At 41.7% G+C, this 21479-nt stretch overlaps 1 protein-coding gene across 1 annotated transcript in view; it reads left to right on the top strand.

The window, feature by feature from the left end:
* ATP9B (ATPase phospholipid transporting 9B) overlaps positions 1-21479 on the top strand; it is a 225279-nt gene that overhangs the window by 70943 nt on the left and 132857 nt on the right. Inside the window, exons 8-9 of the mRNA XM_007449962.1 lie at positions 6309-6403; positions 17354-17434. Of these exons, the coding sequence (XP_007450024.1) occupies positions 6309-6403; positions 17354-17434 (176 nt within the window). The remainder of the gene's footprint in view (positions 1-6308; positions 6404-17353; positions 17435-21479) is intronic.

Raw genomic sequence — 21479 nt, 5'->3', positions numbered from 1 at the left:
CATCCATCATTATATATTATCATACAGAGGATTTTCACTGTCCTAGAAATTTTCGGTGCTCTGCCCATTTACCTCTACCTCCAACTCCATCCTGGGCAGCCATGGGTCTCTTTAGTGTCTCTGTGGTTTTTTTCTTTTCCAGAATGTCATGTAGTTGGAACCACATAGTATGCAGCCTTTTCAGATTGGTTTCTTTTACTTAGTGATAAACATTTAACGTTCCTTCTTATCTTTTCATGACTTGATAGCTCATTTCATTGTATTGCTGAATAATTCTCCATTGTCTGGATTTACCATAGTTGATCCATTCACCTACTGAAGGACATTTGGTAGCTTCCAAGTTTTGGCAGTTATGAATAAAGCTCATATAAAATCTACATGCAGGGTTTTGTGTGGACATGAGTTCCCCAGCTCTTTTGGGTAAATGGCAAGGAGTGCGATTGCTGGATCGTATCGTAAGATTATGTTTAGCTTTGTAAGAAACCACCAAACTGTCTCCTGAAGCGGCTGCACCATTTTGCATCCCCACCAGCAATGATGAGAGTTCCTGTTGCTCCGCATCCCCGCAGGCCTTGGTGTTGTCAGTGTTCTGGAGTTCGGCCATTCTCGTAGGTGTGGAGTGGTGTCTCGTTGTTTTACCTTACATTTCCCTGATGATGTGATATAGAGCATATGTTCATATGCTTATTTGCCATCTCTGTATCTTCTTTGTTCTGGTTTGGCCCATGTTTTAACTGGATTGTTTTCTTATTGTTGAGTTTTAAGAGTTCTTTATATATTTTGGATAACAGCCCTTTATCAGATGTGTCTTTCGCAAATATTTTCTCCCAGTCTGTGCCCTGTTTTCTAATTCTCTTGCTGATATGTTTGCAGAACAGAAGTTTTAAATTTTAATGAAGTCCAATTTATCAGTTTTTGCTTTTTTTTTAATGGATCACGTCTTTGGTGTTGTACCTAAAAAGGCACCACCATACCCAAGGTCATCTAGGTTTTTTCCTAGGTTATCTTCTAGGACTGTTATAGTTTTGCATTTTACATTTAGGTCTGTGATCTATTTTGGGTTAATTTTTTATGAAGGGTGTAGGTCTGTGACTAGATTCATTTCTTTTGTGTGTGGATGTCTGGTTGTTCCAGCACTATTTGTTGAAAAGGCTATCTTTGCTCAATAGTACTGCCTTTGCTAGTTTCTCAAAGATTACTTGACTATATTTATGGAGTTCTATTTGAAGGTTCTCTATATTCTGTTCCCTTCATCTATGTCTACTCTTTCACCAGTACCACACTGTCTTGATTACTGTAGCATTATAGTAATTTTTTTTCAAGGTTGGTGAATGGTTTTACTTTTGAAGTGAATTTATTTTTTTTCTTTTTTACTGTGTTCAAACACGTAACATAAAGTACATATAACCCCTAGCCCTGGTGCCACCGTTCTACTTTCTGTCTATGAATTGGACAATCCAAGACCCTCAGGTAACTGGATTCATACAGTATTTGTCTTTCTGTGACTGGCTTATTTCACTGAGTGTAATGTCCTAAAGGTTCAGCCATGTTGTAGCGTATTGTAAAATTTCTGTCCTTTTTAAGTCTGAATAATACTTTATTGTATGTGTATACAACATTTTCCTTATCTATTCATCCATCAGTGGACACTTGGGTTACTTCCATGTTTTATTTATTGTGAATAATACGGCTATGAACATGAGTGCACAGTGTCTCTTTCAGACCTTGCTTTCAGTTCTTTTGGGCCTACACCCAGAAGTGGAATTGCTAGGTCATATGGTAATTCTTTAAAAAACTTTTTCAGAAACTGCTGTACTGTTTTGCATTGAATACCTTCTTCCATCCTTTCACTTCCAGCTTCTTTGTATCTTTGTATCTAAAGTGAGTCTCTTGCAGACAGCATGTGCTTGCATCACGCCTTTGTCCATTCTGCCAGTCTCTGTCTTTGGTAGGAGTCTGAATAATGTTTACCTATTTACCTATTTACATTTAAAGTCATTGCTGATATGCTGATAAGGAGCAACTTCTTTCATTGTGCTTTGTTTTCCTCATGCCTTATAGCTTTTTTTTTTTGGGGGGGGGGTCCTTCATTTCCTACATCACTGTCTTTTCTGGTTGATATTTCGTAGTAAAATATTTAAATTCCTTTCTCATTCCCTTTTGTGTATATTCTATAGCTATTTTCTTTGTGGTTGCCAAGGGAGTTACATTTAATATCCTAAAGGTAAAAAACTCTAATTTAAATTGATACCAACTTAACTTCAATAACATATAGGAACTCTGCTCCTTTATAGTTCTATCCCCATCCTTTCAGTTGTTGATGTCACAGAATTACATCTTCATACACTGTGTTCCCCAGACATAAACTAATAATTATTTTAAATGCATTAACCTCTTAAATTATGTAGAAAACAAGATTAGAAGTTACAAAGCAAAGTTACAGTAATTCTGGCTTTTAGACTAATAGTTTCTTTTCTTTAAATTTATTAATCTCTTAAATCGTGTAGAAAAAGTGCAGTTCAAACCATTCTTACAATAATATTATAGCTTTTATAATTGCCATGCATTAATAACCTGCACTGAGATCTTTATTTCTCCACACAGCTTCAAGTTACTGTCTATGGGCCTTTCATTTCACCTACCAGACTGCCTTGAACACTGCTTGCAGGGTGGGTCTAGTGGTCACCAGCTTCCTCAGCTTTTGTTCACTTGAGAATGTCTTGATTTCTCCCTCACATTCAAAGGGCGGTTTTGCTGGATTGAAGATATTTGGTGGCAGTCTTTTTCTTTTAGCACTTTGAGTTGATTGGTTCGCTGCCTTCTGGCTTCCATAGAAATGCCGTCTCTTTCTGATGAGCAATCTGGTGGTTATCTTACTGAGGATCCCTTGTATATGATGATTCTCTTTTCTCTTGCAGTTTTCAAGATTCTCTTTGTCTTTTGAAAGTTTGATTATAATGTGTCTTGGTGTGGGTCTGTTTGAGTTCATTTTACAGGCATACTTCAGAGATGTTGCAGGTTTGGCTCCAGACCATGGCAACAGAGTGACTATCACAATAAAGGGAGTCACACAAATTTTTTGGTTTCCTGGTACATGTAAAAGTTACGTTTACACTATACTTCAGTCTATTAAGTGTGCAGTAGCATTATGTCTAAAAAAAAGTACAACCTTAATTAAAAAATACAAAACAAAAACAATAATTTTTGTCTTTGTAGTAACAATTTTACTACAATAGTAAAATCAAAGAACAATGATCACAGATCATTGTAACAAATATAACAATAATAAAAAGTTTGAAATATTACAAGAATTACCAAAATGTGACAAGGAGATGCAAATAGAGCAAATGCTCTTGGCAAAAATGGCCCTGATAGACTTGCTTGATGCAGGGTTGCCACACACTTCCAATCTGTAAAAAAACGTAGCGTCTGAAAAGTGCAACAGAAGAATGTATGTCTGTGCTTGGATTTTGTTGGGGTCCTTGGGAGTTTATATTCATGTCTTTCATCAAATCTGGGAAGTTTTCAGCCATTATTCAGATATTCTCTCTGTTCCTTCTTTGTCTTGTCCTTCTGGGCCTCCCACAGTGCATATGTTGTTCCACGTGACAGTGTCCTATGGGTCCATTTGTCTCTGTTCACTTTTTTCCCCATCTTTGTCCTTCTGTTCCTCAGGTTGGGTCAGTTCCATTGTCCTATCTTCAAGCTTGCTCATTCTTTGCTATGCCTGCTCAAATCTGCCCTTGACTTCCTCTAGTGAAATTTTCATTGCCCTTGAATTTCTTTTTCATTTCTTTTTGGGTTTTCTCTCTCTTTATCGATATCTCCATTTTGTTTACACATTGTGTTCTTGACTTTCTCCACATCTTTCTTTAGTTCTTTGAGCATCTTTTTAGACAGTTGCTTTAAAGTCCTTGTTTACTAGAACTACCGTCAGGTCTTTTTTGAGGACAGTCTCTGTTAAGTTTTTTCCATTAAGTGGCCATACCCCTCCGGGTTTTTTTTTTTTTTTTTTTTTTTTTTTGTGGCCCCCCAGCCTCTCACTGCTGCGGCCTCTCCCACCGTGGAGCAACAGGCTTTGGACGCGCAGGCCCAGTGGCCACGGCCCACGGGCGCAGCCACTCCGTGGCACGCGGGATGCTCCTGGACCGGGGCACGAACCCGCGTCCCCCGCATCGGCAGGCGGACCTGCAGCCACCGCGCCACCAGGGAAGCCCACTCTCCTGTTTTTGTTTTTGGTTTTTTTTTTTTTGAACACTGGACATTTCAATCTAATAATGTGGTAACTCTGGAGATTGTCCCCCAGTGGTGGGACAGCTGGAGACTCTATAATAATAGTAATGGCATTGGAGTGAAACTCCTCAAGTACTGGAGCTCATTCAGCACACACAAACAAACACACACACGCATGCACGCACGCACGCACACATACCTAATTGGTCTCCTTCTGAGGATGGCAGGGTACTAGTTCATTGCCTTGAAATGTGGGTAGATAACAACAGGAGTCAGTGCTTTCTTATAGGAACTTTCCCACCAGGTGAGCCAACTGGATCCAAAGAGCAGAGGCCTCTCCTTTTACATTTTATTCCAGGTAAAAGGTGAAAAAGGATAGACTGCTGCCTTCTGCACCCTCTGGTGCAGTAACGGGTACCTCTAGTGGGCATTAAGCATGAAGGGCTGTTGACATCAGAGAAGAGCAGGCCATTGTACCTCTGGACAGAACAGGGCAGCATTGCTGAGGGTCAGTGGAGTCTGAGCTGGGCTCTGTGTGCAGGAGCCAGCATCGTAGGACCCGCAGAGGGAAGGGGAGCAGGCTGGCCTGGACCCTCAGTGTTCAGTCAGCAACACGCAGCACCAGCCTTTCAGCAGACAGATTGGAAGGAGGGGTGGGGAGGGCCTGGGGTGAAAAGTGACTTTACAGACATTCCCAGAGTGGGCTCTGCAGTGGTGCTAAGGATGTATATCTGCACAGGGACGTACAGCTGACAGTCCTGCTGCTTTACAAGCAGGGAAGGGGCTGCAATGAGGTTGGGGCACATGCAGCATCTCCTAAGGGGTCTCACAGTTGTGCACAAGATATTTATCTTGTAGTAATTTCTAAGGTGTACATATGCTTGTGTGGCTTTCTATAACTATTTTATTTTACAGTTAAATTTTTGAAAAACCTCAAAAGTCACTTGAATTCATTATGTGGTTAAACTTAAACTACTAATTTGTTACTTTGTTTTATCTGATTCCTTTTATATTTTCGGAGTCACTTTTTTAAACTTTGATGTGATTTGGCTTTTTAATTATGTGAATCATGTATGATCTCAGAGTGAACAGTGTAACTCTCTTGCACTAAGATGCACTCCCAAAGGTGTTGCTTCTGGTCCGTGCCTCCCCTTTCCCCTTCCTTCCTGTGGGTAGTGTCCCTCCCTGCACACGCGCATACAGACACACACACTCACGCTTTCCCCACCTTGTTCTCCAGTAGCTGGTGTTACTTTGTTCCCAGTGTTGTGCACCTGGCCTTTTTCATTAGATGGTATATATCCTAGAGAGATTTCTCAGTAGAAATGGAGGCCTTTCTCATCTCTTTTTCTTTTTCCTTTCTGTTTCTTTTTCCTTCCTTCCTTTCTTTTTTTTTTTTTTTTTTTTCCTCACTGCTGCATGTGCTCCCTTGTATTCAGCTGATTCCCTGATTTTGTGTTCCCGCTCCTTTGGTTATGATTAATAATGTTGCACAGTTGCCCTGTATGTATGTGTTTTGTGCTTTGCTGTTGTGTAAGAGGATACGTTATAAGAAATGGTATGACGGCATAGGCAAAGAGTAAATGGACTTTTGTAATTTAATGTTTTTTATGTTTAAAATGCGATGGGGTTGTGAGTATGACAGTAGCTCTTTTCAGGCTTTAACATTTTAGCTGTGCTTTTATTATTGAGCATATGTTTTATAGTGGTACATATATTTTATTAGCAAAGTTATATCACACACTCTTGGGTATTTTTGTATATTCACTTATTACTGTGTTATTATCAAGACATAAGCTAAAGGTAGAAATGATCAATGTAGTCTTTCTAAAATAAAGTAAACCTTTATTACTAGTAAACCTTAATAGTCTAGAACACCAACTAGGAGATAATTGAATAAACAATTAATGACCTCTGTCTTTTCAGCAGACTCATTTTGTGAGTCAAATGAATAGTACTTTTAAGGATTTTTGTTAATGGGAATCTGTAGATACATCATTTCTGTATCCTACTGTGCTGTGAATTGTGGCTTTAAAGTACCTGTAACTTAGGAGTTTTTCTCCTCTTATTCCAAGGTTCATGTTTTATTCGAACTGATCAACTCGATGGTGAAACTGACTGGAAGCTGAAAGTGGCGGTGAGCTGCACGCAGAGGCTGCCGGCTCTGGGGGTGAGTGTTGCTGTCAATATTCCATCATTTACTGTAGTGGCCATTTCTGTGCAGTAAGTACAGTTCTGTTTATACCAACTTAATTAATGCGTTGATAATGTTTTAAAATAATTTCTTCGTTACTAAGTTCATTGAAAATTATGCCCACGTAATTTCTCTGGTGTCTTAGCACATAACCTTTTTGAGGTGTAGTTTTAAATGTTCCTTTTGGCTTGACTCTTAGGTTTTCTTTCTTTTCTTTCTCTTTCCTTTTTGTTTCTATTTTTAAAATGCCCCTCATTTGAGTAATCTTTGAAATCGAGAACTCTTGGTGGGGTTATTAGCTACATCCATTTTTGGTAGCTGACTGACTCCCAGGAGGCTGTTCAGATACTGCTTTGGTAGAACTCACAAGGGCTTAGCCCAGCCTTGGACACCAGCCTGTCCACTTCAGCTTTTCCCTTTGAAGGTGGAGAGCCCTCTCTAGGGAGGGGGAAGTGAAGTGTTCCTGTGTGTCTTGGCAGAGTGAGAAGGGGAAAGACACCTTTGGACTTCTTTCTTGGCCTTTGCTGCCTGGGGAACGGGCAAGAGGTGGGACCAGAGGGCACAGTACTTACGGATTTCAGTGTTTTTAGTGATCTCTGAAACACATCTCTCACGAGTGCTCAGAATCTCCTAAACTGCTATACATCTTTTTTTTTTTTTTTTTTTTTAATCAAAATCACGGTTGTGGTCATTTGGTGTTTGTTTTGTGTTATACGTATGATTTATCTGAATGAGAGACGCTTTATCTTACATGATTTGCTGATATTCACTGGAGAGTAAAGAAAGATTGAGGTGTCTTCAGAATGACCTTGGACCCAAGCAGTTGTTGGTTAAGGGAAAGGAAATTGAATCCTCTGGGTTTGGTCACTTTCCTTAGGTGGGTTGGATTTGATAGGAATAGCTACTGCACATAGCTTACAGTTAATTACTGTGAATAGCAGGAACCTTCCTTATTGTAAATATTGCACTTTTTGGAAACTAAAGCTGTTTGACATGTATAAGACTTGGCAATATTTTGTTTCTTTAGGTATTTTCCATTGCCTGTACTTTAGGTAGTACCTAGGTTGAAATTCATTCCTTGCTTAGAGTTTGTTGGGTTTCTTGGATCTGTGGGTTCATGGTTTTCTTCTCTTTTCCATCCTCCTTTCTGCCCAGACCCCTCTCTCTGGGACACGAGCGACAAGTGTGTTAGACTTGATGTTCCTGCAGGTGTCGAGCTTCTGCTGCTCTCCTCACTCTTGTTCTCTTTCTGTGACTCAATTTTGACAGTTTCTGTTGCTCTGTCTTTTTTTTTCTTTTTTTTTTTAGCTGCACAGCTTTTGGGATTTTAGTTCCCTGACCAGGGATTGAACCCGGGCCCTCAGCAGTGAGAGCATGGAGTCCTAACCACTGGAGCATCAGGGAATTCTCATTTTGCTCTGTCTTTAAATTCACTAATTTTATCTTATGCAGTGTCTAGTCTTCTGTTAAGACCACCCAGCTAATTTTTTTATTCCAAATCTTGTATTTTTAATCTCTGGAACCAGGTTCCACCTGGTCACCCATTTTTGTTATTGTTTGAATACTTTTCTTTCCTAATATGTTCATAGTTTCATTTAAATCTTTCAGCAGTTGATAACACTTATTCTTCATCTGTTAATGCTATTGTCTCTGTTATTTTGGGTATGTTTCTTCTTAAAAAAATATTCTCCTTGTTACAGATCACACTTTCCTGCTTCCTTGCACAGCTGGTAATTTTTAGTTGGATGCTGGATATTGTAAATACTATATTTTTTTCTTCCTTCAAAACCTATTGATCTTGATTTTCTCAGTTCAGTAACTTGTGGATAAACTTGATCGTTCCAAGAGTTGTTCTTAAACTTTGTTGGGGTGGCCATGGCTCACGGGCCTAGCTGCTCCGTGGCACGTGGGATCTTCCCGGACCGGGGCTCGAACCTGTGTTCCCTGCATCGGCAGGCGGACTCTCAACCACTGCGCCACCAGGGAAGCCCCCGTTATGTTTTTAAAGAGGTATTTATATATAGTTTGCTAATCATCTTTCATTCATTTGTTTTAATCTCTTCTAAATATTTTCATTTATAGTTTCTGTTGTCCGTATAAAAGTTTAGCATCCTTATATAAGGTGACCTAACAGTAATTTTAAAATAGTCTTTAAAATAGTTACTTATGTAATGTGATAGAAGTGCTAATTATTACTATGGTGATGATCATATTACAATACGTAAATGCATCAAACTGACTTGTACACCTTAAATTTACACAATGTTATATGTCAAGTATATTTCAATAAAAATATTAAAAAAAAAATAAATAGTTACTGCTTTTGGTTTTATGCTTAGACCGTTTCCGCTCCATGACTATGTTTTAAATGGTTACTTTAAAATCACTCCTGCTTTACATGTGAACTCTCCAGTCCAGCTAGCATTTGTTTGGAGTCGAGCTCTGAGTAGGAAATAAAATGTAAAACAACCTGCTGGTTAGTCGCAGCAGTACCGTTTGCTGAATAGCTCACTGTTTTAGCACAATTTTAAAATTGCCGTGGAAGGTTCCAGTTTTAAACTCTCGCCCTCAGTTTATGAGTGTGCAGGGTTCTCCAAACCTTTGCCGAGTGAGTACGTGTCGCAAACCTATTCCCCCAGCCTGTTTCCTGACTTTTCACTTTAAAATACCTTCTGCCATATAACTTTGTTTAGGTAAATATTAAAATTAACTTTTGTTTAGGTAAATATTTATACGTTTTCCTTTTTGTTTGTGGGTTTTGTGTTGTGCCAGAAGGCTGTTCTCCCACCAGTGTTCATTTATCATCTTAACCACTGTCAGTGTTTGTCAGCGGGTAGTCTAAAAGTGAGAGGCTGGCCATTAGCACTTACTGTCTTATAATTATTAAAATGTTCCCTGCACATGGACCCTTAGAGAAGAGAGTTCAATCACATCATGAAATCTGTGTGGCTGAACGATAGATTTATGAGTGAGGTCGAGTAAGTCCTTGTTACTAGAGCCTGCAGCTGGGCCGCAGTTTTCTCTGCCCAGGCTCCTCCTCTCTGCTCTCTCCAGCCTCACTCAGACTCCCAGTGTTTTCTGGGTGCTCTTCCTTCTTTTGCATGGTGAGATAAAGCTGTGCCGTCGCCTTGTCCCTGAAGACACCCAGCTTGCAGTTCTCACGCTACTTGTTAAAATGGTTAGTTTTCATCGTGAGACAGTTGTGGAGCCTGTTGACTTTCTAACGTGCTTTGAGCCCGTTGCTGGACTCCCACTGCTCTCGCACGCTTGCCTTTTTCCTCCTCTGTGTGCTTTCTCGTTTTTCCAGTGCGCGTCCTCAAGTGGTCTCTCCAGGATTGAAGGGGGAGGAAAGGTCACGAACCCCAAGTGACCGGAGCGTTTCTGTTTGCCATCAGGCTTGGAGGCCGCACCTCGGAGTCTGTCCCTCTGCACCTCACTTCCAGCAGTCACAGGTGCTCCAGGGGACACTGGGAAGCAGCTGCACAGAATAATCCTTTGTAGCAGATTTAATTCGCTGAGAGTGTTAGAAAAGAAGTGCATTGTTAAGATACTATATTAGAATTTTTCTGAAAGAAAAGCCAAACAACGAGTATGTGGTATGTGATGGCATTACCTGGATTCCAGGAGAGTGGGTCAGCTGTGACAGAGGCTAGTGTCGGTGAGGGGCGTGCAGAGGACTGCTAGAAATGTCCACCCCTTGGTCGTGGTTGTGTCGTCGGTGCATACTTGCATTCAAATGCAGAAAATTGTACACTTTAAGCATGCATAATTTATTGCTTGTAAACGATATCTTAAGAAAGTATTTAAAATTCCACTACGATGTTATCTATATTTTTGAATATTCCCTTTGCTGTGATCACAGGAGGTACATTTTATTATATTCAATATTATAAGGATGTTTTCCTCATTTTTATTAGCAACAGATATGTATAAATTGTAAAATACTTAGAAAGTCAGAGTATGCAATTCATACAGACTTTTAAAATTTTATGGTTGATACACTTTGATAAAGAGTGTGTTAAGCATTTGGGTGAAGTAACTGGAAAATGAAAACGTTTTAAGTTTTGATATTATCATCGAACCAAAAGGCAATATATTTTATAAAAAAGGAAATTGAGCTGAATTTGTGATTCATCCGTCTATTTATTTATAAAATTTATTTATTTATTTTTGGCTGCCTTGGGTCTTCGTTGCTGCGCGTGGGCTTTCTCTAGCTGCGGCGAGCAGGGGCTACTCTTTGTTGTGGTGCGCGGTCTTCTCATTGTGGTGGTTTCTCTTGTTGCGGAGCATGGGCTCTAGGCGCGCAGGCTTCAGTAGTTGTGGCACGCGGGCTCAGTAGTTGTGGCTTGAGGGCTCTAGAGCGCAGGCTCAGTAGTTGTGGCACACGGGCTTAGTTGCTCTGCAGCATGTGGGATCTTCCCGGACCAGGGCTCAAACCCGTGTCCCCTGCGTTGGCAGGCGGATTCTTAACCACTGTGCCATCAGGGAAGCCCCATCCATCAATTTAAATTTGTAGGTTCATATAATTTGACATATTAGGTATAGACTTTTTTTCATAGGAAAGAAAGCTCTAATTTCATTATGGACATAGGCAAGGCAATTTGGTTTTTCATCAAATAGCTTACGCTGTCCATAACTGTCACTCATTTTGACTTTTCTGTTTCTAATGTGATGGACCTGGGGAGTGTTTGGTGACATTCACTGTTTGTCGCATCATCAGTGGAGCATTGTGTCCACAGTGACACCAAGAATGAATAAACCTGCAGTCCTTAGAGCTCTTTTTAAAGAACTGAGGACACCACCAAGAATAAGCTCTCTAATTCTGTTGTGTCCAGAGCACCTAATGTGATCAGAGAATTGAAATTTAGTTGGAGCGGTGCTGCCGATCCAAACCTGTGACGGCAGGTCCGGCTTCTTGCTGTTGCGTACATGGAGACGTGTGGGCATGTGTTTCTGCTCTTGTGATCAGGCAAATTTATTAACAACAACGAGGGCACAGTAATTTTCAATAAATCATGACTCGCTGATGTATTTCAAAAAATCCATATAGCAGTAAACAATACCATTTATATTTAATTAGTTTTATTGAACGAAAGGCAATTTTATTGGTAATGAACCACATGTTATGATTAAGGATGTATTTTAATGACCTTTAAGTAATGCGAACAAATGTTGCCCTTGACCTAATAGCAGAGGCTTTCCTACATTATTGAAAATTTCAGAATGATTTTTAAATTATCATGAAAAGCTTTGAATGACATTCTCATTATTGTGCCATTATTCAGTCATTTGATGTCTAATGTACTAGATGAAATGCATTCCTCTAAATGTTCATGTGCATGTGGAAATATGGGGGTTGTTGCTAGGCGGTTCTTTATTTCCATGTATCAAAAGGCAGTCTTTTATAGGAGAACTTCATTTTTTGAAAATGACTGTGACGGTGTAGGACTTAAATGATGAGTGATCCTCCAGCTTGCCTCGTGCCAGGAGTCGGTTTGCTGTCTTTTCTCAAGTCTAAAATTATTATGCAATGCATTTCTTCTTGTGTAAACTAGCCTGGCTTAATTAACTTGAACATAAATTTTTATTAGTTAACATATAATCTAAGCTGCAGTAGCAGACCCACTGTGGTGAGCTGGTGTGTTCACCCTTCATTCAGTGCAGCGTCTCTGTTCTTCAGAACCTTGAAAACTAACCTGCACGTATTTTGCAGGCCCACCTGAAGGCGTGTGAATGAGCTTCCCCAAGTTTAACGAGCTCTCAGAGAACTCTCACGGCAGGATGGGAGTGAGCTGTCCCTCTGCCCACACTGGCGTTCTCAGCTGGCAGGTGCTGTCCTCAGCCCCAGGGGTCTGTGTGGCAGTTGCTGTGTAGCCAGTGGCCTCCCTTGCAGCCTGGAGTCACGGCTCCCCTGCTGCGTCTGGAACTCAATAGTGGCCGTGCTGTTTTCGGCAGAGGATCATTCTGAGAGTTATGTTTGGAGGTTCAGTCATGAGCTCAAACCTTCCTAAGGCTTTGGAAGCACTGCATTCCATGTGTTAAGTCCCTTTCTGCTCTGAGATCTAGAGTGATACATCCCAGATCCAGAGAGACGTTTCTTCCCCCTCGCCTAACAGCCCAGAGGTGGGTGGTCCCAGCTGAGCGCGCCTCTCTGTCGTCCGCAGTCAGTGACCTTCAGCCGCGTCCCAGTGTCCGCTCCCCTGCAGCCTGGCCAGCGGGAGCGGAGGACATGGGGATGGGGCAGCGGCCTCGTCACCCTCCTCCCTCCAGGTGAGCGGCGTGGGGAGGGCTGGCTGTGACCGTGCTGAGGGGGAGCCACGCGCCCACGCAGGGTCGCAAGTTCCGTCTTAAAACGGCAACGGGAAGAATGGTGGAGAGTGGTCTCTGTCACCGTTCCTTCATTTTGTTTTCCGTCGAGTTTCTTTGATTAATTCCTACGCTTCTTACTGGGTGGTGTACGCTAACGCTTCTCCGTTGGTTCTCCTGGAGGATTTTACTGCCCTCAGAGCAGGCTGCTCCATTTAGAACTGTGGTTACGATTACCATTTTTATTAGAATCAGTTATTTCCCACTTGTTCTCCAAGGAGCTTGAAGCAGCATGGAAACTTGTATGTCCCTCACCTACGTTAGAGTAGGAAATAAATGAAATGTAAACTGCCAAATCGTGCGTATGTCTTCTAGGAAGGAGAGAAGCCATATCAGTTGTAGAGTGTTGCCTGTTCTCTGTTGAACAATGTTTTCTTGAAGGGATGGAGCTTTCCAGACAGCCCATCAGGCAGGGCTCCCCTGGCAGAGGAGCTCTCCCAGGGAAGAGCCCACAGCCAGCTGCCCCTCCTGAGAGCCGGTGGGTGGCCGGTAAGGCAAGACCTGTGTCAGCCGAGCCCTGAGCCTCTGTGAATGCGGGGCGGCAGGAGCAGAGGGAATGAAGGCAGGTCTCGAGGTCGCTGTAAGAAATCTGAGGACATTACAGTCCAGACAGGAGCTGCGAGAAAAGATCAAGAGCAGAGTAAGACCTCTTGGCAAGACACGTGATGGCAGAGGTCCATCGAATATCAGGACAGGCACGTGGCTCAACAGGGGAAGCAGAGTGGCACTTCCGGGTCTAGCTTGGCCCTCAGCACCACCTGTCCTCCTCCTCTGCGTGTTGTTAACTGTCCCGAGGTAAAATTGGCTCCAAGAAACTGCCCAGAATTAAACGTGCTCTTCGCCACACCAGTGAAACCATCACCAGAGACAAGACAGGGAAAGCCCTGTCACTGCCAGCCTGTCGTCCTCTGTGTGTGTGGTCAGCTGGGGCTCCTCTTTGCCACAGCAGTGCTCTCCCACTTTTCCACTCTCCTGTAATTTCTGATCCACCCGCCTTTCTCTCATCAGATGATCTTACCTTGCAGAGAAAAAGCATGATATCGAATGGAAATCCCCTCCCTCCATTTCCCACCCTCCCAGCACTTCAGCCCCCACCTGCTGGTACAGCGAAGCCTTGTCCCCTCTCCTGTCTGAAGGGAAGTCTTCCGCCGCCTTCGCCTCACCCTGCTTTCGAGACCTCCACCTGCGGGTTAGTCCCTGCCGTGCCTTCTCCTGGCCTCTCCCTCTGCTGGCCCCTTCCTCTCAGCCCTCAGGCCTTCAGCCGCTCGGGGGTCTCAGGTGGCCCTTCCTCAGTCTTAGGTTACTTGAATATATTTAGAAAGCTGACTTGCTTTGTTCATAGGCTTTTCAGCTACTCTACCTCTTTGCATTTTTTTACTACTTGGCTAGAGATGGCAATATGCATTTAACTAAAAGTGTAGGGTGACAACGTAACGTTGTGTCACTTCACATTAAATTAAGAACCTTGTAATTGAATTTACCCCACTCATTTTTGGCGCTGAAGCACATTGCACATTTTTGTGTGCATATATATTTGTATGCATTTATATACTTTTTTTTATACGCAGTATATCTACATATATCATAAACTATTCTGTTTTATCTGTATCTTAAAGAAGTAAAGCGAAAAGACAGGATTTTTGTTTTTCTTTTGATATTAACCATGTTTGTTCCTTACCGTTCCTTTCTAAAGATCTGAGTTTCTCCTGGATATCATTTCCCTTCAGCCTAAAGAACTTCCGTTAGCGTTTCTTGTAGTGTGTGTCTGCTAGCAGTGAGTTCTCATTTTCATTTATCCGAAAATATCTTAGTTTCACCTGTCCTGTTTTCCTGAAGTATATTTTTGCTGAATATTGAATTCAGGGTCGACCAGTTTTTTCTCCCCACAGCACTTTAAATATTGTGTTCCATTGTGTTCTGCTTTCATTATTTGGATGAGAAATCAGTGTGATTTTGCTAGTTTTTGCCTGCATGTAATGTGTCATTTTTCTCTAGGTATTTTTGAGATTTTTCTCTATCTTTGGTCTCTTATTAAGCTGTGACTTTGATTGTTTTAAATTTTACTCATCTGTCTAGGGGTTCGCTGGGCTTCCTGAATCTGCACATCTATGGCTGTCAGCCAGTTTGGCATATTTTTCAGTCATTGTTTCTTCAAATACCTTTTCTTCCTCATTCTCTCTGTGTGCTGCTTCCAGGAACCCAACTGCAAGCAAACTCCTGCTGTTCTCTCAGGGTCACTGCGGCCACACTCATCTTCAGGTTCTCTGTCCTCTGCGTTCTTCAGATTCGTCATCTCTTGACCCGTCTTCAAGTTCACAGACTCTGTTCTCCAGTCTGCTGTTAAGCCATCTAATGAATTTATTTCAGATGTATTTTTTTCAATTCTAGAATTTCCAGTTGGTTCTTTTTTTGTATACGTGCTTTCTTTTATTCTGCTGTGGTTTCCTGTTTGTTTATTGTCTAGAAGAATGTTTTCCTTTAAAAATTTGAGATGTTCTAGTAACTGTTTTGAAATTCTCATCTCTTAATTCTGATGTCTAGTCATCTCAGAGTTAGTCTTCTTTGATTGGACTCTACTTGAATGTGGATCCCGTGTTCTCATTTCCTCCTATGTCTGGACATTTTGATTGGATCTTCAACATTACTGATGCATTGTAGAGACTCTGGATTCTATGATGTTCTTCTAAAGAGCATTGGGGTTTTTGTTTGGTTTTGTTTTGACTGGTGGTTAACTGACTGAAGTCAGACTGCCAGCTCCGTCTTCCCTTCTGTGAGGAGCCGCGGAGGTCTTTGTTCCTTTCTTCTGGCTGAGCCGGACTGCCTGAAACCTGCCTGCACGAGCGGCTCGGGCTGAGCGTCAGAGCGCTCACAGCACTGTGGCCCCCTCAGGCCTCCCGTTCCTCTCATGCGTCAGCATCTGTGGTCTGATCTTTGTTCTTCATGTCTGGAAGGCTGTGTTTTCTAAGTGTTAGCAGCCATGAGGCAAAACCAAAACAAAACAGGAAACAGAAACGAAACCTATAAAAATGGCAAACTGTCTGTGTCGGGGGATCCTCCAGGCCCCCCCAGTTTTGATGATTCTCTCGGAGGGCTCCCAGGGCTCAGCGTCTTGTCCTCCTCGTGGCCGTGAGTGGTTACAGTGAAAGGGCTCAGAGCAGTCAGCACAGAGAACAGGTGCAGGGCGACATCGCAGGAAAGCAGGCAAGAGCTTCCAGACTCCCCTCCCAGGGGACTTGCGCAGGACACGCTGAGGGTCCCCAACATAATGTGGGGACACGTGGGTAGTAGTTTCTACCAGGGAGGCGCTTTAGAGACTCACAGGGCCTTTGCTGGGGGCTGGGCCCGGAGGCACCCGCTGCCTGGCACGCACCACATGCCAGATGCAGCCCCATATGCCCCGCCCCCCGCAAGAAGGAAATGAGCCACGTTGCTTGAATAAGTGATCTAGGCACACTCTCTTATCTGGGAAGGGCGGCAGCTCTCCTGGGATCCACATTCCCAGACCCCAGCCAAGGGCCAGCCTTGCAAGCAGGGCTTTCTCGGGCCTGCTGTGTTAAGCTTTCTGCACAGCCCACTCGCTTGGCCGGGGCGTATTTGCAGCAAAAGTATACGCAGCATTGTTATCCTTAGACCTGGCGCCGCTGGGTGAGACCAGCCTGCACGCTTGGTGTCGGTGAGCCCTTTGAGAGGGCTGAAGCAGTGCCCGTGCACCGTCACCGAGGAGCCCGAGCTGTCAGGTGTGCCCCGCGGCCCCTTTGGGTTTCAGGCGCCAGCCTCTGGCAGAAGCTGTCAGGGCAGTGCGGGTTTCCTCAGCGGGAGGGGAGCCTGCGGACGCTTGTGGGAGGCTCGGGTGATCTTGTCCTCTCTCTGCTCCTCCCCAGGGTCAGGGCTTTGTTCCTTCTGTCATCACAGGATCCTCGTGCACCAGGCGGCAATCCTAACTGTCTCTTCAGCCATCCCTTCCTCCCCAGGCCTTTCAGCTGGAAGGGTTTTTAGGCAAGAAACAAAGTATTTTTTGCAGGAAAATATTTTCCTATAACTTAACCAGGAAGACACACCGTGTTCAGGATTTGGTCAAGAAGAACACTGAATCCTCAGACTTTTTCAGATGGCTCTCCATAGCTCCCACCCCTTCCATCCTGAGCGTTAATCTTGGGCGTGGCCCAGGACAGGTCACCCCCTTGCTGGGACAGCGCTCTTAGTAATCAGACCGCAGCGTTAGGTGAGTCTCCGGAGGTAGGGCAGGCTTGCGGGCAGTGCACGGCCCGCGGGGCTGCCTTGGTGCCATGTGTCTTATAAGCGTCACCGGCTGCTTCTGACACAACCTGCCAGGGGGTAGCAGTTGTCCATTGGAGTCGGGAGAGTCCGCACACCTCTGTTGGCCTTAAAAACTGTTCCTTTGAGTTCTCTTCCATCCTCATCTGTAGCGTTGGCAACAAAACATAAGAAAACCGTCACTTTTGGTAAATAAGATATGAAAAGTATTAATTGGTAATTGGAATATTTCCAAGTCATTTTGTTTAATTATTATGGAATTAATTCAGATATTCTGTTTTCCAGGACCTTTTTTCTATCAATGCTTATGTTTATGCTCAGAAGCCACAACTGGATATTCATAGTTTTGAAGGCACATTTACCAGGGTAAGTTAAGTCTTTTGTTAAACACAAATATATTCACTGTGTAAGTTAAAAGTAGCAAACCTTATTTTGAAAAAGTAATTAAATCATGAATCAATTCAAACAAGTTCTGAACTAAAAAGTGAAGACCTAGAGAATGTTTCAAGTTCTTAAATTTTCCTATAGCAAATATTTCTTTGGGGGTACATTCAGTACAGTTTTTCTATTTTTAGCATATTTACTCTTTTTAAAAAAAAATTAATTAATTTATTTGTGGCTGCGTTGGGTCTTTGTTGCTGTGCACGGGCTTTCTCTAGTTGCAGTGAGCGGGGACTGCTCTTCGTTGCGGTGTGGCGGCTTCTGTTTCAGAGCGTGAGCTCTAGGCACGTGGGCTTCAGTAGTTGTGGCACGCGGGCTCAGTAGTTATGGCTCGCGGGCTCTAGAGCGCAGGCTCAGTAGCTGTGGCACACGGGCTTAGTTGCTCTGCGGCATGTGGGATCTTCCCGGACAGGGGACCAAACCCATGTCCCCTGCATTGGCAGGCGGATTCTTAACCACTGCGCCACCAGGGAAGTCCCAGCATATTTATTCTTGATAAGATCCTTTTCCCTTAAAATATTATGAGTCAGTAAAATGAAAGTAATTCAACTAATTCAGTTTTGATTTTGGATAATCATTAATACATTATGATATCCACATCATCTCTTGATTTTTATTAACTGGTTGGATGGATATCTGTATGTGCACGTCCATTTCCTTATATACATATGTGTGTTTCATTCTACATTCTCTTCATTATTATGGTGTTTTGGTATAGCCACCTACTTCTCTCTTTTTAGAGTTGATACTTTGTTCTATAAAACCATTAAAGTCAAAGGGAAAACTCAGTATTCCTGGATTATCTATTTCTGAGTTAGGCAGCTTTTATCTCTTTACCTTGAAAGGCTACCCTGGTTGTAAGCACAGGGTGGTTCCCTGCCAGACAGTTTTCTGTGGAAGAAACAGGGAAGGGTGCTGGAGCGCTGCGGCCAAGGACTTGGATAAGCTCCTGTGTTGTGAAGACTGTAATGATGGTGTGGGAGCCACTGGGCGAGAGCTTGATTTGATTCCTGATATATTTGGAAATTTATAAATATATTATCACCATTAGTATCAAACTATATAAAAATAAAAAGGTTAAAGGTATTTAAAATTTTTATAGCCTTACCATCCTAATATAAATAGTCATATTATTCTTTTGACTCTTCCCCTTCAAATTGTTTCCCATGTACGTACAACTGGAATAATATAAGCCTCATTTTTTTCGCCGCTTAAGGTATATATTTCCTTAGTATTTTCTATATTGATGCAGCCATATAATTATCAATAGATATTTTTAAGCTAAAACTACTAAATGCAGCAAGTGTAACATATTTTACTTGACAAACTGTAACTCCTAAGGGACTTTGAAATGAAGGCAAAAGTGTGTGTGTGTCTGCAGAAACAGAGAATGGCCGTGTGCTGGCTTCAGAGTATGGAGTAGACAAACCCCTTTAATCAAGGGCTGTCTGTGGAGCTCCTGCATTTCAAGATCCAGTTTAAGTACCATCATTTGGAAGGCTTCCTTATATTCCCTTTTCTTTGATATCGTTGCACTTCTGCCTGCCTTTATATTTGCCCTTGGGGCTCTATGTTGTCATTGTTGTGTGCTCGTTTAGCTCTCACATGAAACCAGAAACTACTTAGGTGAATGGCTGTCTTACTTCTTCTCATAGCTCCAGTTTCTAATACAGGGCTTGGTGTATATTCAGATACCAGATACACATCTGAATGAATTGAAGAACTCTCCTATTTACAGATGATATAACTAAGGCACAGTTAAAAGAAACACCAGTTTATAATCCTAAAGTGAATTGTTTCTTGAGGAATAGCACCCCACCTGTGTGGACAGGTAGGGTTGCTTCTGTGTTTTAGCGGTTGTGAATAATGCTGCTATGAATGTGGGAATACAGATATATCTTTGAGACCCTCCTTTTAGTTCTTTCAAGGATATACCCAGAAGTGGAATTTCTGGATCATATGATAATTCTATTTTCAATTTTTGTGGAACTGCCAAAAGCAGTTCCACAGCGGTTATACTATTTTACATTCTCACCAGCAGTGAACAGAGAGTCCAGTTTCTCCACATCCTCACCAGAACTTGTTGTTTTCTGATTTTCTGATAGTAGCCATGTTACTGGGTTTGAGAAGTTACCTCATTTTGGTTTTGATTTGCACTTTACTAGTGATTAGCAGTGTTGAGCATCTTTTCATGTCCTTTATGGCCATTTGTATACCTTCTTTGGAGAAATGTCTATTCAAGTCCTTTGCCCATTTTCAAATTGGGTTGTTTGGGTTTTTTGTTGAGTTTTAGGAGTTCTCCATATATTCTGGATATTAATTCCTTCTCAGGGACTTGATTTGTACGTATTTTCTTCCGTTCTGTGAGTTGCCTTTTACTCTGTTGATAGTGCCTTTGAAGCACAAAATTCGTTGATCTTCATGAAGTCCAGTTTGTTTATTTTCTCCTTTGTTACTTGTGACTTTGCTGTCATATCCAAAAAATCGTTGCAAAACCTAATATCATGAAGCTTTTGTCCTACGTTTTCTTCTAAGTGTTTTATTATTGTAAGTCTTGCATTTAGATCTTTGATCCCTTTTGAGTTATTTTTGTATATATTGTTAGGGAAGGGTAACTTCATCCTTGGCATACGGATATCCAGTTTTGTCAGCATCATTTGTTGAAAAGATTGTCCTCTCCCCATTGGGTGGTCTTGGCACCCTTGTCAAAACATTTAACCTTATATGCAAGGGTTTTTTCCTGGGCTCTCCACTTTATTCCATTGGTCTATATGTCTGTCTTTAGGCAGCACTATACTGTTTTGATTACTGTAACTTTGTATTACATTTTCAAATCAGAAAGTATGAGCCCTCCAGTTTAGTTTTTCTTTTTCGAGATTGTTTTGGATATTTCAGTTCCCTTGATATTCCATATGAATCTTAGAATGGATTTTTCTATTCCTGAAAAATATGTCATTGGGATTTTGATAAGGGATTGCATTGAATCTGTAAATCACTTTGGGTAATACTGACATACTAACAATATTTAGTCTTCTCATCCATGAACATGGGATGCGTGTCCATTTATTTATGTCTTTTTTACTTTCTTTTGGAAATATTTTGTAGTTTTCATTGTACAAATCTTTCACTTCCTTGGTTAAATTAATTCCTAAATATTTTATTGTTTTTGGTGCTATTATAAGTGGAATTGTTTTTGTAATTTCTTTTTCAGATCGTTCATATATAGAAACGCAAGTGATTTTTGCATGATGAGTTTGTATTCTGCTACCTTGCTGAATTCATTTATTAGATCCAACCATTTTTTTGTGAACTCTTTAGGATTTTCTACATATACGATCGTAACATCTGCAAACAGAGATAATTTTACATCTTCCTTTCCAAATTGTGCCTCTTATTTCTCTTTCCTGTACAACTGCTGTGGCTAGAACTTCCAGTATTATATAGTATGTTGAATAATTGTGGTGACAGCAGACATTCTGATCTTAGAGGAAAAGGTTTTAGTATTTCACCATTTGGTATTGTGTACCCAGTGGGTTTTTCATGTATGGCTTTTATTATGTGGAGGTAGTTAGTTCCCTTCTATTCCTAGCGTGTTGAATGTTTTTTATCATAAAAGGGTGTTGAATTTTGGCAAATATGTTTTCTGCGTCAATTGAGATGATCGTGTGGAATTTTTCTCTTCATTCTGTTAATGTGATGTATTTTGTTGATTGATATATATGTTGAACCATCGTTGCATTTCAGGAATAAATCTCACTTGGTCACAGAGTTTAATCCTTTTAATATGCTGCTGAATTTGTTTTTTTGGTATTTTGTACAGGATTTTTGCATCATTGTTCATAGAAGATATTGGTCTGTAGTTTACTTTTCTAGTAGTCTCTTAGTCTGGCTTTGATATGAGGGTTGCGCTGGCCTCAAAGAGTGAGTTAGGAAGTGTCCTTCCTCTTCAATTTTTTGGAATAATTTGAGA

This window comes from Lipotes vexillifer, unplaced genomic scaffold, assembly GCF_000442215.2.
Source record: "Lipotes vexillifer unplaced genomic scaffold, Lipotes_vexillifer_v1.1 scaffold1012, whole genome shotgun sequence".
NCBI lineage: Eukaryota > Metazoa > Chordata > Mammalia > Artiodactyla > Lipotidae > Lipotes > Lipotes vexillifer.
Note: the sequence above shows the minus strand (reverse complement) of the source record. Positions and strands in the feature narration are given on the sequence as shown.